The 25032-nt window shown below is 37.0% G+C and overlaps 1 protein-coding gene across 1 annotated transcript; it reads right to left on the reverse strand.

Moving 5' to 3' along the window:
• Positions 1-1492: 1492 nt before the first annotated feature.
• On the reverse strand, positions 1493-24795 carry LOC135684467 (uncharacterized). Its single transcript, XM_065200043.2, has 22 exons — positions 24678-24795; positions 23478-23626; positions 21745-21795; positions 20873-20923; positions 20179-20279; positions 19547-19606; positions 19221-19288; positions 18613-18687; positions 15495-15609; positions 15020-15152; positions 14497-14580; positions 12898-12984; positions 10324-10408; positions 9996-10061; positions 9130-9269; positions 7951-8080; positions 6690-7241; positions 5993-6213; positions 5305-5606; positions 4312-4460; positions 3618-3799; positions 1493-2337 (listed from the first exon to the last, which is right to left on the reverse strand). Exons 2-22 carry the CDS (start codon positions 23579-23581, stop codon positions 1821-1823), a joined length of 3273 nt encoding a protein of 1090 aa, XP_065056115.2. The 5' UTR covers positions 23582-23626; positions 24678-24795; the 3' UTR covers positions 1493-1820.
• Positions 24796-25032: the final 237 nt, after the last annotated feature.

Raw genomic sequence — 25032 nt, forward strand, 5'->3', positions numbered from 1 at the left:
TCTTGAAGTGAGAATTTTGGTTGCTGGAATTGCGATGGTGGCTATTACTTCTTTGATCATTTCAATATAATTTGAATATCACTGGTATACTATCTTCATAATGCGTGCATATTTTTTAATTATAAAATATGCAATATTTTACATTTAAAAATCTCAAAAAGTGAAAACAATTTAATGCTAAATTTGATCAAAACGGACATGCTGCACCAAGTAGATTTTCCCCATTCAAATAATTTGAAAAACTTTACATCTAGCAATCAGAATGCAACCTTTCAATGTCAATTAAAAACTAGTTGATCAATCTTTTAAGAAGCTCGTTTAGACGTCCTCGTCCTAAGTTGCTAGTTGTGGAGGAGCTAGATGTCCTAAAAAACTGAAGACAAGAAATCAGTCGAACTTATTTCTATCTGGAAGTGAAAACCAGAAAAGACCTTTGCTAAAATTCAAGATTAATGCCGGCATCGTTATTATTGATAGTGTTACAGCAAAGATAATTAGGCAATTCATGTCAATTGGCGAGATATTGGAGGGGTTCAGTATTCTTTGATTTTACACAATGTTGAGGGAAGATGACCTAGCAAGGGATTGCAAAATTCTGCGCAGCTTAAAAGGATGACTTATCTCCTAACATCACTGAGGAGTCACTTTTCCTAAGAAGCATCAAGCACCCGAAAAACTTGACTATAGCTCCATCATTTTGCAGATTTTGCGGAAATTGTTTTGTTAACTAGCTAGAAAATCACCTAAAGCTACTAACTCTGTTTGACAAACATAATGGGGCTATAATACTGTTGCTGCTTCTACCTTATTTCATTTAAAGGCTTTTCCTATCATTTTTACTATTATTGACAGGTTTTGATAATGGAGAGGCTAAATATTAATCATTTAGTTAAGTTATTATCTATGGGCCCCTAAAGCCATGGGCCCCCGGGTCAGTGACCCCCTGACCCCATCTCCTCAGCACTGGTATGAAGCAACAACGGTATGGGGTAATTGGCTGAATCCTGTGCAATTTGGTCACCGAAAGACAAGGTGGCTACTTTTTGCTGGGAACCAAATCGTATTCAAATGAATACGGCACGATATCATATCGTCTTGTCCTAGACCGCGACGGTATGAAGTAACAACGGTAGGTGTAATTGGCTGAATCCTGTGCGAGATGGTCACCGAAAGACAAGGGAACCAAATCGGATCGGACTCTGTCTTTTACAAGATACCATTTTTATTTCGTGACGTATTGGTATGCGACTTCAGCTAACCCTTACTTTTATCAATCCCCCCAAATAAGCTTAAAATCAATATGGTATGATATCGTATCGTATCACATCCTTGTCGCTTTTCTTTGTCTCGAAGAGGGGGACCATGAAAGATAAAAGAGTTGATGAATTCGATTAAATGGGAGTGGTCCAAATTGATAAATTAGAGAAAAGATGGGAGAAAGGACGCTATTTTCTTGCAGAGCAGTCACATACCAAGGCTAAATGATCAAAAATGGGATTTCATTCATTATATACAAATGCTTGTTATTATTTTTTCTACTCATAAGATATCTTAATTACAAATATGCACAGTGGTAGAAGAAGGAATTCAGGGAATTTAGTCTTCAAGGTTTACAAATACTGTCCAAAGGGGTCTCTAGGTTACTCAAAGACGCCTCACAGTGTCCGAAGGCCAAAAAATGTAACAGGGAAATCTTACTACGGAGAGAAAATTAATTATTACGGAGAGAAAAACAATGTTCCGTCTATATGTGGTTCTGCATGACCCAGTTGAGTCGTGTAAGTGTAGCATGACCACAGGTATACTCGGTTAATATAAACCTACGACAATTTAGATAGTCCCTTTAATTTTTTAAGGTCTAGGATTTTGCCAAATTGTTTGTTATTCTCTTTGTCTTCCTGTTTCGTGGACGTACTTCTAACGGCCGCATCTTTCGCGGACGGGCCATGTCTGTTCGGCAACTGCAGGTTTGCGACGGGTTGACTCTCAAGGAGATTATATCTTTGCATATACCTTTTGGTAGCAATGGACATATTACACGACACATTTACACTAACATAGTTCATATTGATTCGAGGCATACCCGCGGGCATACCCGCGAGTGCACCAGCTACGTCGCCTTCGAACTTGACGCTTTTCGTCTTCTGCGTCACGTTGAGCTTAACATCACGGACTTGGTTTGATGTTAGGTATTTCATGGCAATTTCGTCCGCGAGTATATTAGCCTCATCTCCTGTGTCATTGCCAAGCAGTGATACATAGTTTATCCGCGGGTGGAAAACCGCGCCATCTCGTGGGACCAGTCTGCTTTCAGCGTCAGTGGCGTTCAAAGCTCCCCTGCAAAAGAAGAAGTGTATCAAAAAGATTACACTCTTTTCTATAAGAACACAAGCCTCAAAACTGGTCAAAAGTTAAGAACAAATTAAGAACAAGCGGAGGATTACCCTCTTTTTTATAAGAACACGAGCCTCAAAACTGGTCAAAAGTTAAGAACAAATTAAGAACAAGCGGAGGATTACCCTCTTTTTTATAAGAACACGAGCCTCAAAACTGGTCAAAAGTTAAGAACAAATTAAGAACAAGCGGAGGATTACCCTCTTTTTTATAAGAACACGAGCCTCAAAACTGGTCAAAGTTAAGAACAAATTAAGAACAAGCGGAGGCTGAGCTGTAGTAAAATGGAATTTTCAACAACGTTTTATCTTAAAAACGAGGATTTTTACCCATGTGTGGGTGCTTTTTCGGTGAATATTCAAACTTGTTGGCAAATGAAGGTTGTCTCACTCACTTTGTTGGCAAATGAGGCCATGACAATTCCCTAGATCGAAAAAGCTACCAATCGCACAGAATCTTAAAATTAGGATTAGTCAGCCTGAACTTAAATTTACTGGTTCTTATAAAAAAAGAGTGTAATTCGCTTTAACAACAGCACGTCATTTCCTCTATACTTTCATATATCTTACAATTAAATAAAAAACAACAAATAATAATAATTATCTACAATGTTACCACAAGAAGGTTTTTTGTCTCAAATACTTTCTCACTTGAGTGTCTCTTGAAAGAAAATAGAAAAACGAGCGCTGGATATTGAGCGCTGGAAAACGAAGAAACTTTAGTACCATTCTGGTAACATACAGGTTCTTTGTGCAAAATTTACAAACCCAGCCTTAGAATTTTTCCAAAACATTATTTCTCAAATATGCCAATTTTGATTTCATTCAAAATATCACAAAATGTTGATTCCCCTTCCAGTTGAAATTGTTTGCGCTCAAGCACCTCCTCAAGGCAAATCCTTACAATTTTTTTTATCTATCTAATCAAACACAAACGTGTGGAAAAATACAAGAATTTTGTAACATTTCCGTAATTTCGAGAAAACACAGTATCTTTTTTCAGGATATCTATGGGAACTGTGTCAGTTTGTCACTGATTAAAGGCTTATGCGCGATAGGCATGCTGTGCGATTATGATTCTAAAATCGGCCTAATATCGTCCTGCACGAGATTCGGAAACACAGGCAATTTCACAAGACAGCTGTCGCAAAGCATGCCGGTTGCGCAAGAGCATTTTAATATAGATATCAGGATATCATAACAGCAAAACAAAAGCTGAGTTACATTTCGAGTTTATCCACAAGCACATCATGCTGTCGGGTGCTCTCGTTGACGCCATTTCCTTCTTCCAAGCTGTTTGAAAAACGAGAAAGATATCTGAAATCCGAAGGATCGTCGATATTCTCTTGTCTCAATGTCTCTTCCTTTGCTTCAACCTGGTCGTTTAGGAGATCCTTCACATCTTCCTAGGTGGAGAAAATGGAAACAAGGTCTTGAAGACGAACAGGCTTTATGTATGAGTGTGAAGGAGTGTGTAAATATCGTGCGACCTACTGAAAAAAGCTTTCAGGATTGGCACACTTAGCGAAATATTGCAGCAAATTCACTGAAACGAGCTCTCAAAGGGCTAGAGGGACTTTTAAAATTTCAAGGAGAATAGAAAGCGGTATTCGAGACTAGGAGCAATTAGAAAAGCTTGAGTTTGACAAGAGAACAAGAGAGCTTGAGTTTTGAAGAGCAAGTGAAAACAAAAATACGCTAGGTAGTTTCTTAGCGAAAGTTGTCAAGATTGCAGGAAAAGCAAGTCTCATTTGCTTGTTATTTGTTTGAAGACAAAAATCTCTTCTCAATGAACATCAATCTTTGTATAGCCTAAAAATATTCTCACAACAAGCCTCGTCTTCAATAATAACCTCATAGGTTCTCTCTCAATAAATATATCGATTTTTTTATGTACATCTCCATTAAACGGACTTACAACCATTTGTTTGTAGAAATTTGCCTCCTCTTCATCTGCAGAGCCGGTATGCTGATCATGATCACCAGAATTATAAGATGACTTCGTTGAATGATTCAGACTCACTTGGTTTTGATTTACTTGTTCGTAAATCATGCTTGCACTAGCACCTAAGAGAAATTACATGCAGGTACTTTAATACGGCGAATGACTTTTGTTAAAGGACCTTTCCCAAATTACGTCATGCACGCAATGCATTCTAGCATTGTAGTTAAACCCGTGAATATTTATTTATGCTTTCTAGGCCGAGCAGACGAAGTTCTGTTATTATTCCTCTCACTTTGCTCAAATTATCAAACAAATCATGGAAAATACGGCAGAATTTACCGAACACTTCCCTGGGTTTTCACAAAACCCGGTAATTAGTGATGCAGAAAGTCGTTCCGACGGCAATTTGACAGCCAGCAGTGATATGATAAGGTGTAGGCCTAAAGAACGGGAAAAGTGTGACTTATGCTATTCTATCATTGATGATACTGCTAAGGCTCGATGTACTTATTCTTTTGATAATTGGAGGGTCGCGCGCTCTCAACATCGTTCTTATGTCAACATTGGTTATTCTACATTTAAATACTATAAATTGTTTTCTACTAAACTATTAAATAACAGTTTTGCTTGACATTTTTAGAACACGGTTTAATTTGCTGATCTTTTTTGCTAACATGACCGAACATTTTCAGAAAAAAATTTGATTTAACTTTCTGATTTAACTCTAATTTTCTATCTGAAGTTGGTCAGGTTCTTACGTTCTTCTTATATTAATCGGGTCGTGGTATTCTTAGAACTCGTTTTCTTATAAAAAAGAGGTTAAAACGATACTCAGTAGAAAAAAATAATATTTTCAGCGTTTTAGGGGGAAAACTTTTAGGCGATCGTACATTTTTGAAAATAGCCTTGTTTCGGTATCACTTTAAAAATTGCGATTGAAGAAAAGGGGGAGCCACACCGGCGTACCTAGCTCCACATCGTCTGGCGAATTCGGGTCGATGTTTTGGCTATCATCAAAAACAGGTAAGTCAACAGCGTTGAAATCTGAGGCGAAACTTTGCATGGAGGCTGACATGTTATTCTCGGACAAACTGTGGACATGTATATCACCATCTTTGATTTCAGAGAGACTGTACGATTCAATAACATCCGGGGTCTTTTCATGGTTTCCGTTGTTTGGTGTCAATATAGGGCAATCTTGATTAACCTCGAGTGAAAATGTCTCTAAACTCTGCTGTGTTTGACTTGGTCTTGAGCGTCTTATTTTTCTAAGATCAAACAGATAGAATTATATCTCTGTTGTGATGGAAAAACAGATTTCGAAATATCCAAGAATCGATATAAGATTTAAAAAAATTGCGTCTTTTAAAAGAAAAAAGGTTTATTTTGAGTACAATTTTGTCAGCTATGTCGAAAAGATTTAATCCTAATATCTTTTTGACGTTGCGCATTACCCTTTTAGACAAATGGTTCAGATGAGAAAGAAATATCATATTTCAAAGAGGGAAATAAGCTGTGCCATGGAGGTTACGAAAAATTCAGAACCGTCACATATGGTGATGACAACGAGAATTAAGATCCATCCAAAATCTTTTCTAGATCAAATCCGGTATTTTCAAGAGCGGAATTTCGACAGTCAAAAAACCTTACGAACCTCTTACACTTTTCACAGCAGCTGCAACTAAGGGCCCCTTCACTTGGGTCTCTGCCATTCCAGATCAAACTCACTCCTGTGTTTATCCCAATAGAAATTGCATCCTTTCTGCTTTCCATGAGACTGCATTGCGTTGAGATTTCTGCTTTTGGCGTATCGACTTTCGCTAGCTCATCACGTCTCAACTCTTCCTTTTGTTTTTGTTGCAGTAACACACGAATCTACAACAAATTTCAAATCAAACCGTTATTTCTAAAAGCGTGAATAGTACGTTAACAATTTTTCCTACTGGAGATCAAGCTATCAGGGAAAAGTTAAGTGGTAGAGAGACTTCGGCTATCAATGGTTTATAGAAATCAAATCAAAATGGGGTTTCAACGTGACATATCAGGAAATTTTAAAACCTAGGAGTGCTTCAACGTGTTGTGTATCAAATTGAAAAGAACGCCCAAGACCACTTTCAGTACAAGATTGACACAAATATTGATATATTTAATACTAGAAATAATAAAGAGTTATCAACCTGCGTGCACTAACACGCAACCGCGGCTGATTGTAATATTAAGTTTTATCGTAGCAAATGACTTCGTTAGCCCATGCGCAAATGGGTAACAACGATGTTGTTGTATGCTTGCTCCTTTGTCATGCGCAACAATAATCATGCGGTGCAGAAAAAGTACACAAGAAAATCCGTCACCTGGTCACGAAGTTCAAACAGCTGTCGTTCATGTTCTGCAATAACAGACAAAGTATCGGTCTGCATGGCACAGTTGGCTGTGGCACTAGTTAATCTTGAGTCGTGATTATCTCTATAGGCCCCCCGCTCCTCGGTACCAATTAAGGCTTCATTAGTTCTTTGAGCAGTCACCAATTGGTCTATTTTCGTAGTGTTATTTTGAGAAACTTTTCCAGTTGCATCAGAATTATTGGCATCATTTGAGCCATCATCTTGATCAGTTTCAACGATGCCTTGATGTGCAACTGTTCTCTTAATGAAACAACTGTCCTCCACACCATCGCCGAAATTTATATCACTATTTGAAATGTCAAGTAAATCTTTAGGCATTGTCCTGCGTTCAGGTTGAATACGGGCTTGCTCAGACCTAACGGAAGCCTGTGACACATCATTCCTGCTTTCTGGTGTACCATTTTCCTGGTAATCCTGTGGATTGTATTCTCTTGTTGAAGAAATGATTGGTTGCACCTCGATGAGAGACAGCTCAGGAACCAATGGAGTTCGAGGGTGCGCCTGGCAATACAGAAGTATATTTATCTAGAGCATGTTGTTATTAATGCTGTAGAAACAGATTTTAACATGCTTTTTTACGCAGAACAGGACGGTTATAAGTACCTACTGCACGTTCCCATTGGTTAGACTAAACAATAGACCGATTTTTAGGTAGCCAATAGGCAACGTAAGACTAATTTTCGACATTTAATCAACCATGAACGCGCCGCAGAGCCCATTGTTAATTTTGAAAAGTTAACTGACGGAACATGGAGCTTTTAAGCAAAATCTACTTTACCGCTACAATATAAAAATTCGGAATCAAAATTTGAAATAAGAAAGCATCTTCCAAAATTAAGAAAGCATCATGCAAGCGACAGATGAAGAATAAAAGTATAATTCAAGTTGAAGTTGTCTTTATAACATTTCTTAGATCTAGATCGACCGGCTGGTAGATCTATTTCAACTTCTTCTGATCAACCCATTCGGACCTGATACGATGAAAACGTAATGGCCTAAATAAATGCCTTGTCAGTTTAAGAAAGGTAAAGTGGAGGATTGAATAAGCCACCAACAACAAGTACTGTCAAGGGTATTTACAAAGATTTTTCCAGTTAACCTTGAAGAAAGCACAATTTACGCGCAAAAGAAAACTAAGAGGAGAAAGTTTGATGAACAAATGCCCGAATCTTAATTGAAAAAGATCAATTGCTGGTTTGACAAAGTATACCTCCGTCAATATTGTAAAAGGCTTGGGACATGGTCGCGGAGTGGACGGATCATCTTTATCTTTGTATTGTCCAATTGGTATGAAAGAGGCGTCGCTTTTTGGCATTCCGTTGCCTTCAAGTACTACTTCCCTGCAAAAAAGTATTTCAGAAATTTTTTATCAAAACGATCACAAATGTTAGGAACACCATTGCAACAGAAACAATAAATTCTTACAAATGACATAAATTAAACGAAGTTAGTAAATGCTATTGTAAATTTCAAATGATGTAGATAAAAGTTGATTTCTTTCAAACATCATCAATTGCAAAGGAAAAAGCGATATTTCATATTTGCACTTGTGTTGGTTAAAATCATCTAACATGGAGGTTCGGCGAGACCAAAGTACATATAAGTAAATTAAAAAATAGTTACGTTTATATTACGTCACAACCCTACACAATGACGTTAATATTACGTCACAACTTTGTAAACGTGTTATCTGTACCACACACTTACAGAAAGGCGTCAATTTGGATGAAAACCACGTCAATAATCATACCGGGTCAGTAATGTATTCAAAGCAAAAGTTTCCAGCTTGCTGCGCGCCTTCCACCAAGCCTGGTTCCCATTGCATTCTTAAGTGATATCATTTCATCTGCATGAGTTTAAAATTGCAGTGGGAACATCGCATGGGTTTAAAATTTAGAAGTTAAACACACCTGAACTCTCAAAAAAGTTAAACATAGTAAAAAATTTTTTTTGGATTTGTGAAGTTTCTCTTTCGGGTGACCAAACGGCTTTGGTTGGTGTAGCTCGCAAAAATCAAAAGAAACGGGCATACTCTCGCTCGACCCGGCAAAATTTCTCAACTCAGCACTTCCTAGCCTTTTCCGTAGCTTTCTGCAGTCTTCGCAACTGTGCAACTCACACAGATAAAAACCCTTAATATCACTCAAGACTGCGGTGGGAACCAGGCGGCTACTCGATATAAAAGGTGTACGAATTTCTCTACAAGCATTAATTTTATCGATAACTTCTGAGAGAAATGTAAAAATATAAACAAGAAATAAAAACCAAATTGCTGAAAGATGAAGAAAACAAAAGGCAGTACAATGAAATCAACTAAATGAAAACAAACCTCTTGCTTTTTTAATCCTATTTCGACATCATAGTAGTTTAAGTAAACTCTATGGATTACCTTTGGACAGACAGGTCCGTAAAATGTCCGCGAATCGAATCGTTAAGAGTGAGGATTTTGACGTCGAATTCTGCATCGTTTTCTTCAATTGGCAAAAGATCGAAACAGATATCATTTTGGGAATCGCTGGTTGTTTTTTTCTGGAAGGATAGAAAACCTGTGTGTAAAACACGGAAAAATAAAGGGCATGTGAATGACAGAAACCAAAAAGGCACTCTACCAATGATATAGGCACCTACATTGCTTAGAAACAATTAGATAAAAGAAAAACTGCAAGAATCAATCAAAGAGACTGGAAAACATTTAGATAACAAAATGGCTTTGTTTCAAGTACATCTTTTAGGCTGCCTCGCTTTCCATTCACATTTCATGATGTTCTGTTTCCTGTTTGAGTTTGAAAGGGGCTATTCTGCAGACTCATAAGATATGTGAGCTTTAGAAATTTTGGCCACTTTTGCCAACAAATACCATCTTTTATCGGCGGTATGAGACGAACTACCTTTTTGATATCTAGGCAAATACTCAAATACTCAATTTTGAACAACTATTTGGACTGATTACAAACTTTACTGCCACAAAAAGGTCTCTAAAGGGAGATCTCTAAAGGGGGGATCTCTAAAGGGGGGAGGGCATTATCACACTAACGAACCTTGTCACAAACAGGAACCAGTTTATTTTGGCATTGTGTACCAAAATAACTGTTAGTGGTTTTTACCTACTAGATAGCTGACAAATTGATATCATGCGATAATTTGAAGCTCGATGGACTGCCTTCAGTTCAAGGCTATTTAACACGAAAGGAAAAATATTGCATGCCTTCGAAAGGAAATGAATCTATTAAAGCTAGAAGTCACGATCAAACTTACCGAACTGAGGACCAACTGTTCTTTACAAGTCAAAAGATCAAAGACTTTGCCACCATTTGCATCTAACTACAGAAAATTGAAGAAAAAAAGATGAAACTTTGAAATTGATAAGAAAAATGTTTATTAATGTTATCAACCATAGGGCTAAAACCTTGACTCGTTATTGTGCTTCTAGCAGTGGCTAATTTTAGAGGGAAATATGTATGCAATAATAAAGATCATAAAAAAGATCCAAACCGAGTTTAAATAAAAGTTTAACAAAAGTTTCAATAAATTTATATCGCTATTCCCACATTGACAAAGCTATCAACAAAATAATGCCAATTACCGTTGGTTGACTTTCGTAGAAATCTGGATGTCCTTTCGAAGTGGGATAATGTAGAAGGAGGAAGGAAGATGGGGGAGCTATAATTCTGAAATGAATAAAAATGCAAGATTAAGAATCGTTTCAGGAAGAATTATCTTGTCAGCTTTTAACATCGCTAATAAAATGAAGAAATAGTTTACTTTCTGACATCGGAGAAATGTACCACTCTGCATCATAGGGACTAAACAGGTGTTCCCCTTGAGAAGGCCGAGGAAACATTGCCCAGTTATGTAACGAGTTTAGTTGTTTCTTTAGATGTTCAACTTTGATATACAAGCCGTGGGGCCAAGAAGAAAAATGCTACTTTATGGAGAGGGTTCTTGCAGAAATCGTCATAAACAAATGTTGCCTGTTTACTAGCAAACCGGTGTCAAAGCTTAATGAACCTAGTACTGGGTACATTTACAATAAGCATCTGAAAAATGGTTTGGTTCTTCTTCCTTGCATATCTGAAGTCCATATATATTTGCTTTAACAAGATTTCCATGTACTTTATTAAGAGCAAAGCGGGTACAGAGCGCAGACGGCGCCCGTAACTATGGACCAGGCACTCAATTTTGAATTTTAAATGAAAATAAAACGGAATAGAACGACAGCTAATGTGTTTTGCTTGATGAATATCAAATGTTTAGGTCAAACCGGGCTCACACACGAAGGGCTCTTCATAGTTGTTTGCATATGAGCATCATTTGGCTTCATTTCGATACCCACTAATCCTTGATAACCACCATTGCTAATTCCATAACTTTGCCCCCAATTTCTGTAGTACTTAAACTTATATTTTTTGTAAGTATACAATAATTTTCATTCAGTCTGCACATTCTTAAGAAATTTTTGTTTTGAGCTAGAATATATTCAAATCTGAAAAAAATCGGGATATGCCAGGCATGAGAATCTCTGTTCTGAACATCACAGCAGGCAACTGCTGACATATGAGCTGAGGCTCAGCAATATTCTTATACAATATTCTTAAAAACCGGAGATTCTGACCCTAAATACACTTTTAACAAGTTACCTTTATAAAAGAAAGGTTTAGCACACTTTGTTAGTTTAAAAGAGGTTTAAAAATTTGATTTATTATTACTGTTTTGATTAGTAACCGGGTTTTAGATTGATATTCCAGCAATATACAGATTATCTTTCTTACCGGTGATCAAAATATTAAGTTGTAAAAATATTCATATATCAGCATCAAGGAAGAGAAATGTTCAAAAACCAGAGATAAATTTAAAAAAATTTGCTTCAAGAAACCCAAAGGTTTTAGGACAACGTTGTTACGTCAGCAAGCTGCCACGTGTTTTGTATTTTGAATATCATTTTAGCATTAAAGTCTCTGTTCATGAGAGAAAAGAAACTGTTTCATACATCTGATTGTAAAACATATTAATCTTGCGAACTGAGACATGAAATTTGAGGCTGTAGATCTCTGTCTACCGGCACAGCACGATCCAAATCCACAGTTGCATAATTTTGAGTTTAAGCGCTTAGTTCATTATTCTTCTTAGTTGGTCATTCGTTCTGCTTCGGTCAATGAAAAACACCCAATAGATGTTGGGCTTTTAAGATGTCTTATCTTTTATTGATTAAATGTGATTGACTTCTATTTCATTTTGTCCATCTAGTGAAGAAATTGAGCAATAAAGGAATATCTTATCTTTAAAGCGGTCACAGCTCCCATAAGCAAACTAGAATCAGTTTTAGTGAAACCATTTAAACCTGATTTCATTCGCTATTTGAAAATGTTTAGGCAGATTTTGAGGAGGATGCCCCGCTCTTCACAAAACCTGCTAAGGATGCTTCAAAGCTCCGTCTTCTTTCTGGTAGAATGCGATAGTTTATCCCATTTCCTTTCAGAGCGTTTGATGGCCTATCTATTCAAAGGCATTCCTGAAGCCCGTCATTACTGCCTGATACTTCTTTCCTATTAAATTAAGAGCAAATTGAGAAAAGCCCAGCCTCTTAGTTTTGGAAAATAGGTACAGCCATCCTGCACTTCAATTTGCTGTCTCGTTTAAAAAGAGTGTAAAACCCATTTGAACTCATTTCCTTACCTTGGTTCAAAAGGACTTTCGGCTGATTTTACTGAAGTGAGCTCTGATAGTGATTTTATCTTTCCAGTATATCTACTCCGTCATCGAATTATTTCAGTCATATTCACGTTCAAAGGCTTTTTAACACAGGTTGTCAAAATAACTACAATTCTCCAAGTCTCCGGATATGTCATAAAACCAGCCGGGAAACTATCTGTTTTTATCTTCGTGTTGATTAGAAGATGAGGTCTTGAAAAATTGCGTAATTACCACGTGTTTCTTAATGTTACCTTAAACACGGGAACTTTAAAGATTATTGCTTCTAAGATGGCAACAGAATGTAGCCCTTTCTATGGTTAGTGCCTCAACTTTTCAAGACCTCAACTTTTCACGACGCTTTATATGTTACATAATCGTTGAACTAGAAACTGATAATTCTGTCCAAAGGCTGTATGACATCGAAAAGTCTTTGCAGTTCTCTTTCAACAAAAATAGACCTACAAACCTTTCATTTATATAATCAGCGCGTATGAATTTGAGACAACAGGCCCAAGTAAACGGGTGCGAAATATCTTCCACTCCACTTATCCATCTAAGGGTTAGAAGGGAAAGTAGATGGTCATCTTTATTGAACAATAAAAACGTGAATGGATAGCTAGAATCAATCTAAGATTTACAAATAAAACTAAAAAACCTTGCATGATAACTAAAAGATTTTCTAGTTACATGCAGATCAAAATAAGCCACTAGTAAAGTGAGAAGCCAATTAGTGCTCTGTAATCTCGAATAGGAGGATATGGTAAACGGGGTGGGATGGTGTAGAACAAACAGCTGGTTTCACAAGCAACTGTATCCACTGTAGCTAAAATCACGAGAACCTAAGTAAGAAAAAGCTGCGATGTGTTTATGTAGAAAAAGATGTGAACGGATTTGCCCTAATATTTATGTGATGATGTCGCAGTGGTAAGGGTGGCAAAATACAGGCCCAAGAGTCTAGGGTTGGGATGCCTAACATGAACAAACTTTCACTTAGAGTAGGGGAACATGTCCAGCTCTCTGTAATTCCAGGGGTAGAATCGTGTAAGATGGTCACGTCGCAAGGGAGGACCAGACCATTGCTCGATAAGCATAGCTTCTCATTGTCCTAAAACTACCTCAGGAAGCTAGGACACATAAAAAATTTAACAATGTACCAAAGTTTATGACTTACATATGTCTGTATTTTTACCTGGTACTCAATATTAAGGCAGTTGGAGAGCTTGTACAAAAAATGAGGTTGGTGGTGAAATTTCCAAAACGGAAAGGGTCTAATCAGGCATAGGAGGTTTTCGATACTCTATAGGGATAAAAGATTCTAAAATAACTTTGATCAGTAACAAATACACTTTAAAGTACTTTTTTGCCGACGCAGTAAGCGTTCTCTTTATTTTGACCCTTACAACATTGGAAATTGATCAATCTTTCACCTTTGACATGCAAGGATGTTCAAGAGGTTTGCGAAGGTGTATTTACTTTTCTTCAAATCACGTGTTGCAGATGTTAATGCTTACATACAGTTGACAATCATAAATTTAGTCCAATAGAACAGGGGAGCAGTACGGCAGTGTGTACGGAGGACTTGGTATTGCGCGATCTCTCTGGAAATCAAGAACTCAAGGGCCCAAGGTATTTCTCTTGTGGAAACCATACTTTGGGAGTTCAAGTAGAATAAAAAAGCCAGCTCGTTTCCAGGTAAATCACACTAAGCAACAATGCCTGCCAAAAGTTTGGAATCCTGACGTCACTTTGCAAGTCAAATTCAGCCATCCCCCTCTCCCCACGAAAAAAGGTTGGTTTACTATAAAACGGGTTAAGGAATTAGGAAGTACTTGCTTTTGCGTTTCTTTTATATCATTTGTCTAAACTATCAACATTAATCTTGAGGGAACGAGGTGGAAGTAGTAGTTTTTTCCGGAAAGAAATGAAAGATATAAAAGGCAACGCAAATTGGTAGGTGTTCAAAGTAGTCTTGGCAAGGATTGTATCATACTTGTGAGTAAAAATGAGTTTTAATTGCCTGTGTCCATGAACTAACAGTAATATTATTACCATAAAACAGACTTACATTCCAACAAGAGGTAGAGAATCAACCTTTGGATCGTTTTCAAGCAGGAGAAGAAGCTTTCGTGTCTGATCCATCGTCAGATAGCTGTCAAAATATCACTTCACAAATAAATTTCACTACCAACGAAGCTTCAAAACGATTTCAAACCACATAAGGCACATATTTATAATAGTTTTCTTTTTGAACACGTTTAAAAAGCATTATATTTACATATACCACAAAAAATATGACGTCAGAACAGCACCAACTAAAGAGTGCAAGCTGGGAAGAGCAGAGTTCAGTGGAACTACTTTAAATTGTTGGTAGAACACATTTTTTTGTTCTTAAAAATAGTATACTTAATAAGAATAGCGAGGCTCACGTTGAAATAAGGTCAGAAAATTAGAGAATAAGAAACAAGAAAGTCAAAAAAATGAAATAAGAGCTCACAAGTCTCAGACTAAAAATCAGAAGGAAAAAAATTAGTTGCTTTGGCGATTATATTGCGTTGCGATGTCATTGCAGTTTATTTATGAAAACATACCCAAACTTGGGGCTTCCTTGAACGTAACTTAGACGCATAGGCCCGGATAAATTCTTCGCCAACGCTGTAGGTATGATAGGAATTGACTTGATGGGTTTTGCTTCAAAGTCTGTTGCAAACGTAACGATATCACCTGCAAAAGAATAATGTCATTTTGTACTGGCGCCCTGTAGTCTTTTCAATTTGGAACACTTACGCTCCAAATGAGAATAGTGATAGAAATTCCAATCTCTCAATTTTAGTGCAAACAATGGCGGTACTTTGGATGGGGTGAAAAAGTCTAGTGGATCCTGAAGAAGATGAAATAAAAACGAGAGAGAAAGATGCTTTGCTTTAGAGAGCAAGTCAAAGCTTTGATAAATATAAAGAGGAAATTTTGGCTACACCTGACAATGAAAACTGGAATATCGCAACTTTGGTCAGATTTCTGAATAAATAAGTCAATGGATGTTGTATAAAGCTTTAAATAACATACATGATAAATCTACGATCATTTCATCTATGTCTGTTTGATAATAGCAACATGCTCGAGAGATGAAGAAATCTGGTACATTTACAGGATGTTTTTTACTGCAACAGTTTTTCAGTACCTGAAAAGCAAAGAAGACGATTAGTAACACAAGAATCAATAAAAGATGCAGACCACACAAACTATCATGAAAATTTAGACTTAAGACATAAATAGAAGAAAGTTTGTGTATTTGATGAACAAGAATACAACAGTTGTCCTTATGAGAGCGATGTGGCTGGGTTCGTGCGCTTGAGAAAGGAATATTTTACACTTTGCTTTCTCAGTACACTTTTCTCAAAGCACTAGATACTGAAAAATTTCAGTGACCATCTAAATTCCCATTGGTTGAATAAACAACAGGCTTTTGTTCTAATCAGCGTTCGTAGAAGAAACAAAGCTGGATTGAACAACAACACGGGATTAATTTTTGAAGTGAACAGTTCACTGTTTGGACTTAGTGCCTGTAAGAATACTTGCAAAGAGTAACAAATCGTTTTCTTGAAAAATTCCTGATAGAAGACGATTGGAAGGTGATCCCAAGGCAGATATCAGTCTCACACGATAAAGTTACTATGCAATATCGCCAAAAAACGAATGATAAGAACAATGATAAAACGAGCTACTTTAAGGCGTGTATCCATAATGATCACAGAGTCTAAGGAAAATGGCTCTCGTGCATCAGAACGGTAGGATCTGGTTTTTCGTTGTTTTGACAGATGAAGAAAGAATCTTTGTTACACCTCGACATTGAAACACCGCATTTAACCTTTTTTCTATGGTGATAAACAGCGCTGTTTTAAATACTTCACCGACTCAACTAGCCAGCAGTTAGAAGCAATTACAAGAATTACCTCCGACAAAAAGGATTCAACTTAAAAATTTTCTTTAGATTGCCGCATCCATCTGTTTGCTAGGTCTCTTTCCCGCGACGGATTAAATGCAGGGAACGAGAAAAAAGTTGAACAGTTAACATTTTGTCAAATACCTCTCGTACAATCAAGACTTTATATCATTAGACATATCAATTTTTGATGAGAAAAAACCCACGAAAAAAGCGAAGTAGATCCACAGACAATCCTGACCCACTTTAAAATTTCCGAATTTCACAGCAAGGCAGTAAATTTTTTGTCTACTAGCACCCCCACCACCGGGGGGCCGGCTGGCAATGCCCCCTGTTTTTTTGAGAATCAAGTGGTTTTAAAGCTGCAGTAAAAGGGGAAAAAGCCTTGACCCCCTACTTAGCTAGCCTTGCCCCCCCCCCACTTTTAAATTCCTGCATACTGACAGCTTTATTCGTCCAACAAAAATAATTTACAACTGCCATACATCTAAAAAAAACAAGCCTCGTTGTATGAACAGAACCCCTATCAAATATCAAACGTGACCCGATACAAACGAATCTCCTATAGTGTGAACAGGGCTTTTGTCACCGAATACTGGAAAAAGATGGATACTTCAGGTTGAAAAGTATATATGTACGTTGCGCGTGGTACCTCATCTAAAAAACGATGTTTAAAAGAAAGCTTATCCAAAAAACACAAAACTAACTTTAACTATCAAAACTGATTTATTTCATTCTGGTACTCAATTTATTCGCACACTATATTGTCGTTTTTTGGAAAAGTATATGCAGGAAGATGTGAAACAGACCATCTCAAAGAATTTTTTCGACCAAGAGTATTTTTGTTGGTATTTAAAGATGGACCCTGAAAGACTTGAGGAACTCTTAGTTCCTTTGCACGAAGTTGAAGACTTTGCATAACCATGAAACACCTGAAACTACTGAAGTCGAACAGAACAGAACAGAACAGAACAGAACAGAACAGAACAGAACAGAACAGAACAGAACAGAACAGAACAGAACAGAACAGAACAGAACAGAACAGAACAGAACAGAACAGAACAGAACAGAACAGAACAGAACAGAACAGAACGAAACGGAACGGAACAGAACGAACAGAACAGAACAGAACAGAACAGAACAGAACAGAACAGAACGGAATGAAACGGAAGGAAATGAAACGGAAGGAAACGAAACGGAACGAAACGGAACAGAACGGAACAGAACAGAACGGAACAGAACAGAACGGAATGGAACAGAACAGAACAGAACAGAACAGAACGGAATGAAACGGAAGGAAATGAAACGGAAGGAAACGAAACGGAACGAAACGGAACGGAACGAAACGGAACGGAACGATACAGAACAGAACGGAACAGAACAGAACGGAATGGAACAGAACAGAACAGAACAGAACAGAACAGAACGGAACAGAACGGAACAGAACAGAACGGAATGAAACGGAAGGAAACGAAACGGAAGGAAAGGAAACGGAACGGAACGGAACAGAACAGAACTGAATGGAACAGAACAGAACAGAACAGAACAGAACAGAACAGAACAGAACAGAACAGAGCAGAACAGAACAGAACGGAACAGAACAGAACGGAATGGAACAGAACAGAACAGAACAGAACAGAACGGAATGAAACGGAAGGAAATGAAACGGAAGGAAACGAAACGGAACGAAACGGAACGGAACGAAACGGAACGGAATGATACAGAACAGAACGGAACAGAACAGAACGGAATGGAACAGAACAGAACAGAACAGAACAGAACAGAACAGAACAGAACAGAACAGAACGGAACAGAACGGAACAGAACAGAACGGAATGAAACGGAAGGAAACGAAACGGAAGGAAAGGAAAAGGAACGGAACGGAACAGAACAGAACTGAATGGAACAGAACAGAACAGAACAGAACAGAACAGAACAGAACAGAACAGAACAGAACAGAACAGAACAGAACAGAACAGAACAGAACAGAACAGAACAGAGCAGAACAGAACAGAACAGAACGGAACAGAACAGAACAGAACGGAACGGAATGGAACAGAATGGAACCAAACCCTTTCAATAGTTTCCTTTGAACATCTCCGAAAATTCCATTCTTCTTTCTTTCATTTCAGTACCATTCAGTATTCGTATAAACGGAGCTTGAATATACAGAAGGTCTCTCAGTCAAAGCTGAACCTTCATTTTTATGCTCAAAGGGCTTTTGGTTACAGTCAAACAAACCTCAATGTGTTGCTGCATCATGTTGTTGTCTGCCACACAGCTAGCTGTATCATTTCTGCACAAACCAGGGATAAACTGTTGGTTAAATTGAGCCATAATTAATGAAAGAAATCCTGATATCATCACTGCATTTCTGATATCACGTCACCATAAACATACTTTCATACTAAAATGCAACCGTTTCTTTACGTGTTTACCTCGTTTAAACAAAAGTGATAAATTTTAGGCTTAAAAATAAATATTTTGTTCGCTGACATTTCAATTAAAATGCAATATTTTGAAAACGTACCAATGTGAACGTGGTCAGAGAATGAACATTCATGTTGCCGAGTTTTATTACGGTGTCCCACGTTATCAGCTATTCGCTACTAACATTCCTCTGTGTTATGACTCCCAAAAGTGTTATGACTCCGAAAAGCATTTAAAAATAAAGATTTCCAACGGACTTGACAATTAATATTCCACAAACTGCAAACTTTCCCTCAAAAACTATAACCACATTTTCAATGTGGATATTGCGAGAGAAAAACAAATTGATTTGGCCGAATGATGAAGCCAAGCCACTTTAATTGAAGAAATGAATAAAATATGGAAAACTAGAAATGTACCTTGACACTGATAATGTGATCACCTGGGATAACAGCAGTAGGAACTCTTCTGGTAACAAAGCCTTGTGCTGAAAAGCAAGGAGTATTTTATGGGAGGAAAACCAAGTCTGCTTAAAATCAATCCTAGAAAAAGCAAAATGCAAAGTGGTTTATTGACCCATCTGCATTCAGCAAACCAATCCAAAATTATATGAAATAGTCCGACTCTCTCCCAAGTCTTACAATTGGCTTATCTGCTATCTTTTCATAATGAAGACAGACACTGTAAAAAAATGTCTTGAAGATTGACAAGCAATTACAAAGACATAACTATTCATAGCATTTACCTGCTTGAATCTCGATATTTCTTCCTGGATCAAACCTGTCTATTTGTAGAAACACACCATCTAAAAAGGAAACATGTTTAAAATTAAGTAAATTTGAATTCAGTGCTTTTAAGAAGATAAATCTACCTTTATTCATTTTTACTAAGTAGAAAACAGCTTCAAAAAGGAAGAAAAGCTGGCAAATTTTCTTGCAAATCGTTTAACAACTGTATGCGGTGCTTAAATGTCCTCAAGTAGCACTTAGAGGACCACAAACAGTGGTTGGTGGATGCCCTATCCAGACCTGTAAATATTTAACCACCAAATGTTTACTGCTTCATGTGAATTCAAAAAATGTTGATCATGATATGCTATCATATCCTTTCTCGTTGATCTTTTTCTCTCTTGTTCCTGATGAGGTATTACAAGTTGGGTAAAAGTGTAAATTCATACAACAAATTTGAACATTTGTGGAAGAAACAAGTCAGGGGCACTGCAAGAATATCTAAATCAAAATGTTTCACTCCAAAAGGATTCACAAGCATGTCTTAGTAACTGGTACGTACTCTACCATTGATTGCGTTACACAAAGCTTTGTATCAAAAAATTGCATATCTATTCACAATCCAATCAGACAGCACAAAGACTCTTACCTGATCCAGTTACAAAGCTTCCTATGAAAAAACTTGAAGCAGCGTTTCCATGTTTTGCAGCAAGATGCAATGTCTTTTCACTCAAGTATAATCTAATTTTCCTTAAAAATCATAGGCAAGATTAAAGAACACTTAGAAAGTACTTGCATTTATTACAGATTTGAGGTGGGAGGCTTTAAGGCAGTGGAAAAAGCATTTGAAAAACACCTAAGTTAGCTTCCTAAAGTAAATAACAGTTGGACATGAAAAGATTTACCAGCATAAAGCTAGCAATTAGCAAGCACAGCTTCTTACAACTCAAATGGCCCTAGAAACAGAGCTCAACAATTTAAAGAAAAGCATACTACAAAAAACCTTGAAAAATGAGGTAGAGGAGCCCCCTCCCACTTATGACCCACCCGAGTTTTGTAAAAATGGTTGAAAAGGAATAGGATTAGTTTAAATTTTTTCATGTGAAATATTTCCAGGTGGAAGTTTAACAGGCAAAGCAATGGAATAATGCCAAAACAGAATTTCTAATATAAATTCCAAATAGCTATGCTAGGTACCCACATACAGAACTGGTTTGCTATGCATACTTAGCATAACTAAAGACTCAGTATATGAAAAACACCTCTAAAGGAAAAACTTTATTTTGGTCTTTAAATATTGAATAACATAGCAAGAAGCAAGTTTGTCAGAAAAAGATATGTACCTCTGGGCAGAAAAAGAAATTATTTGAGATTTTTCACTTGAGCTTCTATCCCTACAATCATAAATGATAAATTGATTTATCATAAAATGAACCACATAGATCAAAGTTATCAATAGACTACAATAAGAAAAAATGCAGGAGCGTGGTAAATTTCATGCGTCATGCAGTTTCTGCAAGCTATGGCATGCAGTGAAACATTTTGTGAAACTCATATGATAGCAATCAAAGTTTTCTAAACAATCTTAAACAATGGGGTCAAGATGTGCAGAAGTACTAGTTGTGGCTCATGGTCAAAAGTCAAGGTAAGGATATGTGGAATGGTTTGGATTTGAAGGGTGACAAAGCTCAGTTGGTAAAGTAACAATTTATAGTATTGCTGGTTTCAGTACTGCCCTGGCCAGGTTTAAAATTAAAGGTTTCAATACTGCCATGGTTGTTTCCCTTGTTCACAATATCTTTCTTGCATTTCCAAAAGCCCTGTCCTATTGTCACTGGTTGAAGGCTATTATGACCTTGAATCAAGGTTCAAATGTACCCTAAGGGTCAGCGTATCATTGCAACTAGTGTTACTGGCTGCCATGTAACAAAATAAAGTGTATCACCTCAGACAAGAGTTGTCAAGAGATACCATCTTACTAATAACTGCATCATTATCATGGTAAGTCAGTAAGGGGACGATTTTGAACAAATTAAAACATTGGTATCAACTAGTGTTCCAAAATCTATTGAATTGTTTTCTTAAGGCACACAAAACTGACTGTTAAGTAACTTGATAAGTGAGTTCAGAGATGAAATAGAGACTAACCTCATACAATCATATAAATTAACATACAAAAAGTGAATAAAACAAGAAAAAACAGCGAAATTAATACCAAAGAATAGCTCTTGTTATTGGAAACTTTGCTCCATCTGATTTTTCAGCCCTGTAGAGACAAATATTTCTTTAAACAGAGGAAGATGCTTTCTGTAATGTCACAAGAGTCAAGAGTTGTGATTATTTATTTACACATATTGTATTCTGGTTCGGTTCCGGTTCAAAAAAGCTTGAAAATGGAAGCTACTTCACAGATTATTCTGGAATTTGACTTTCACCAAAGAAGTCAAATTTATCCATAAACAGAGCAGGAAGGCAGGTGTGTTACTTGCAGATCAACAAGCCCTTGAATAAAAAAGGAATGGAAATAGCAAGTTCAGTTCTTACATCAACCTAAACAAAAATTACTGCAATAAAATAATAACTTTGTACTAGGGCCCTGTGAATCAACAAATTTTCATTTCGAATCGAATTGAATCGAATCGGCCTGAAGATTCAATTTTGAATCGAATCTCAAATCGAATCGGCTGTAAATCTTTAAGTAAAATTGAACCCTGGCCGATTCGATTCAAAAACCTTTGAATCAGAAAAAAATTTTGAATCGAATTGGCAGCCCATTCGAAAACGAATCGAATCAATTCGCAGGGCCCTGCTTTGTATACAAAAGAAAGATAAGTATGACGTTTCGAGCATAACTTATTACCTGGAACGAGGTACTCATGTACAAAGTCATCATTATAATTGTATTAACTTTTGCTCATTACTCAACGTACAAAATGCTGAACTACATTGATTATCAATCTTAACAGTTATAGAGTTCATAGTCTTCACATCTTCAAATCAAATTAGACTAGGAATAGCTAAACAACAGGCCTGGCTGTTTGTATTTTCATAGGTGAGCTGTGAATCGCTCCCCTCATTTGCTGAGGCGAGTTAAATCAGTAACACATAGAACATACTTTAAAGACAATCGACAGATGACTTAATAAGCCCCTTTAGTATCTGTCAGTTGCCTCAATGTAATAGCCTCAGTCAGGAGTGTGCTGTTTTACTTCTTTCAATTTGAATTTGCTTTAACTGGACTTAGGCACCCCCTTTACTTGAAGTATTCATAAGAACAGACTCTTTCAGTTTTATGTAAAGCTGGCACAACGCAAAAGCTGTCGCCGTTATAGTTTTTCACCCAATCTAGGTTTTTCACCCAATCTAGGTTTTTCAGTAAATGCTGCTGGATAGTGGAATTCCATGTTTTGGTTGTTGTTTTTGATCTGCAAGACAGAGTACCTTGTTCTCTTTGAGGGATAGTTTTGTTTCTATTGCTGGAAGGGACCTGCTGTCTTATTATATCCCCAATCTACAATTCCTACCAATTTCTTCGACTTTCCTTCCAAAAATATTCCTGTTTTTTTAAGATTGAAAGGTTCTAATCACTACAAACGTACTTTCCCGTTAACTATCCTTTTCAGAATAGATTGAAGTTTATGCCTATCATAAAAAACCGCCCAACAAGCATAAAGTTTATTGCAAAAAATGCAATGACGGGAGAAATTGCTGTTACAAAAATAAACCAATTAACCCTTGTACGTTTTCAGGGTTCACTGAATAGGAAAAGGGCAAATGAATGGAAATTTTAGGGGAGCGATTCTCCCTTCATGTTCTGTTTAGGAGAGCAATTCATAGCTCACCTCAGGTTGCGAGGGGAGCGTGGAGGCGAGCGCGAGCTATCGCTGGCCTCAAACGGCCAGGCCTGAAACTACACTTATGTAAAAACACAAAAAAGCAATCTCTTACCCAGACTTGCTGTCAGTTTTTAGACTGCTTTTTCTGTAGCTTTCCATTTTCCCTGCTTGTACCTGCACCATCAGTGGAGTAGCTCTACTTTGTCTTTTATGCATAATTGCTAAGAAATGTTCAAATACCACATGCCAGCGTATTTGTACCTTAAAAGGTGTTGTTTCAAAAATGTTAACCGTACAAGAGTGATCAGCTTTCAAGATCAAAAAACAAAATAAAGAAAGTCCTTAAGGTCACAATGAACTTTATGCATAATGCTCTTTACTGAGTTAGCTCGGTTTTTATTTTTAAATAATCCTTTTTCTGTTCAATACATTCCAGTCATTTATTACATAGCATATGCAATGCTCCCTAGACCAACTAATTCAGATAGAACAAGCTGGAACCAAAGTGGGTGGCTGATAGATCATCTCAAAAACTATTGATGGTGAAGGCAATTTCTTTGGCAGGACTGGTCAGAGACTAAAAAATATCTTTGTAGGTTAGGCCTTCCTGTGGTACATCTGAACCATTTGCAACAAGTTAAGACAACCCTTGCCAAAATCTGATTAGAGATAAAAACCTATAACCAAAATAACAATGAATTTTTAAAAAAGCTAAGCACAGGAAGTTTTTGCTTTGCATCTTAAAGGCAATACATCTGAAACTGTAGAATTTTTAACAGTTTGATTGCTCCTCTCTTTTTTGTCATCTGTTGTTATTTATTATTTAAGCTGATTGTAGAAATTTAGAAGATATTTTTTGCATGGAGTCAAATTTTAAGAATTGAAAACTAAACTGAATGACGATATTTAACTGTGCCAGACTAAAAACTTTGTTGCAAGCCTGCAAAATATTGCCTGCACACAAATCTGCAGGATTTCGATCGATTGATTGATTGACAACATATCTATAAAGAGGATGCCCCAATCACCAAGAGGTGCTTTTCATGGGGGTCCTCGATATTTTGAGCATTTGCCTCGAAAAATCCCTAGATAATAACATTTAACATTATTAACTCTTAAAATAAGTAAGAATGTATGATTTCTGGAATAAACAAAGATTACAAAAAAGTAATAAATCTTGAATTTTTAAAAAAAATCAAAAATAATCGTAATGACGGACAGGAGTGAAGTTGTTGGCCAGGCCAATAATTGTCTTGTTAGCAGTAAAAATACGGTACGTTTTTAAAATCGAAAAATGATTCCTCGATCATACCCAAGATGGTAATCAACGGAAGAAATAGTTTGGATTCTTGCATCTGTTTTCGTCCACTTTTCTCCTTTCCAAGAGAACCGCCAAAATCTAGTATTGCTGTTGCTGTTGTTTTGATGCGCCTCCACATAATCAATGATACACCGCAACGAGACGAGAATGGGCAACATCACACCACACCACAGAATAGAAATAAGGATGACCTTATTTATATTCTGTGATCACACGTAAATCAGTTATGAAGGCTGATTTGTACCAGCAATCCTTCACAAAATATATTGAGACTAGTGATAAAATTAGGACAAATATATTGACAGTAATCTACTAGAATTGTATTTGACCCCCTCCCCCTTCAAGC

Source organism: Rhopilema esculentum, chromosome 21 (genome assembly GCF_057945365.1).
Source record: "Rhopilema esculentum isolate cy_ngs chromosome 21, ASM5794536v1, whole genome shotgun sequence".
NCBI lineage: Eukaryota > Metazoa > Cnidaria > Scyphozoa > Rhizostomeae > Rhizostomatidae > Rhopilema > Rhopilema esculentum.

Coding starts and splice junctions, on each gene's coding strand:
- LOC135684467 (XM_065200043.2), bottom strand. CDS start 23,581: ATGCATAAAAGACAAAGTAGAGCTACTCCACTGATGGTGCAGGTACAA. Junction 15,153..15,494: donor AATGATCGTAGATTTATCAT/GTATGTTATTTA, acceptor ATTCTTTTGCAG/GTGATATCGTTACGTTTGCA. Junction 12,985..14,496: donor TCTCTACCTCTTGTTGGAAT/GTAAGTCTGTTT, acceptor TCTAACCCTTAG/ATGGATAAGTGGAGTGGAAG.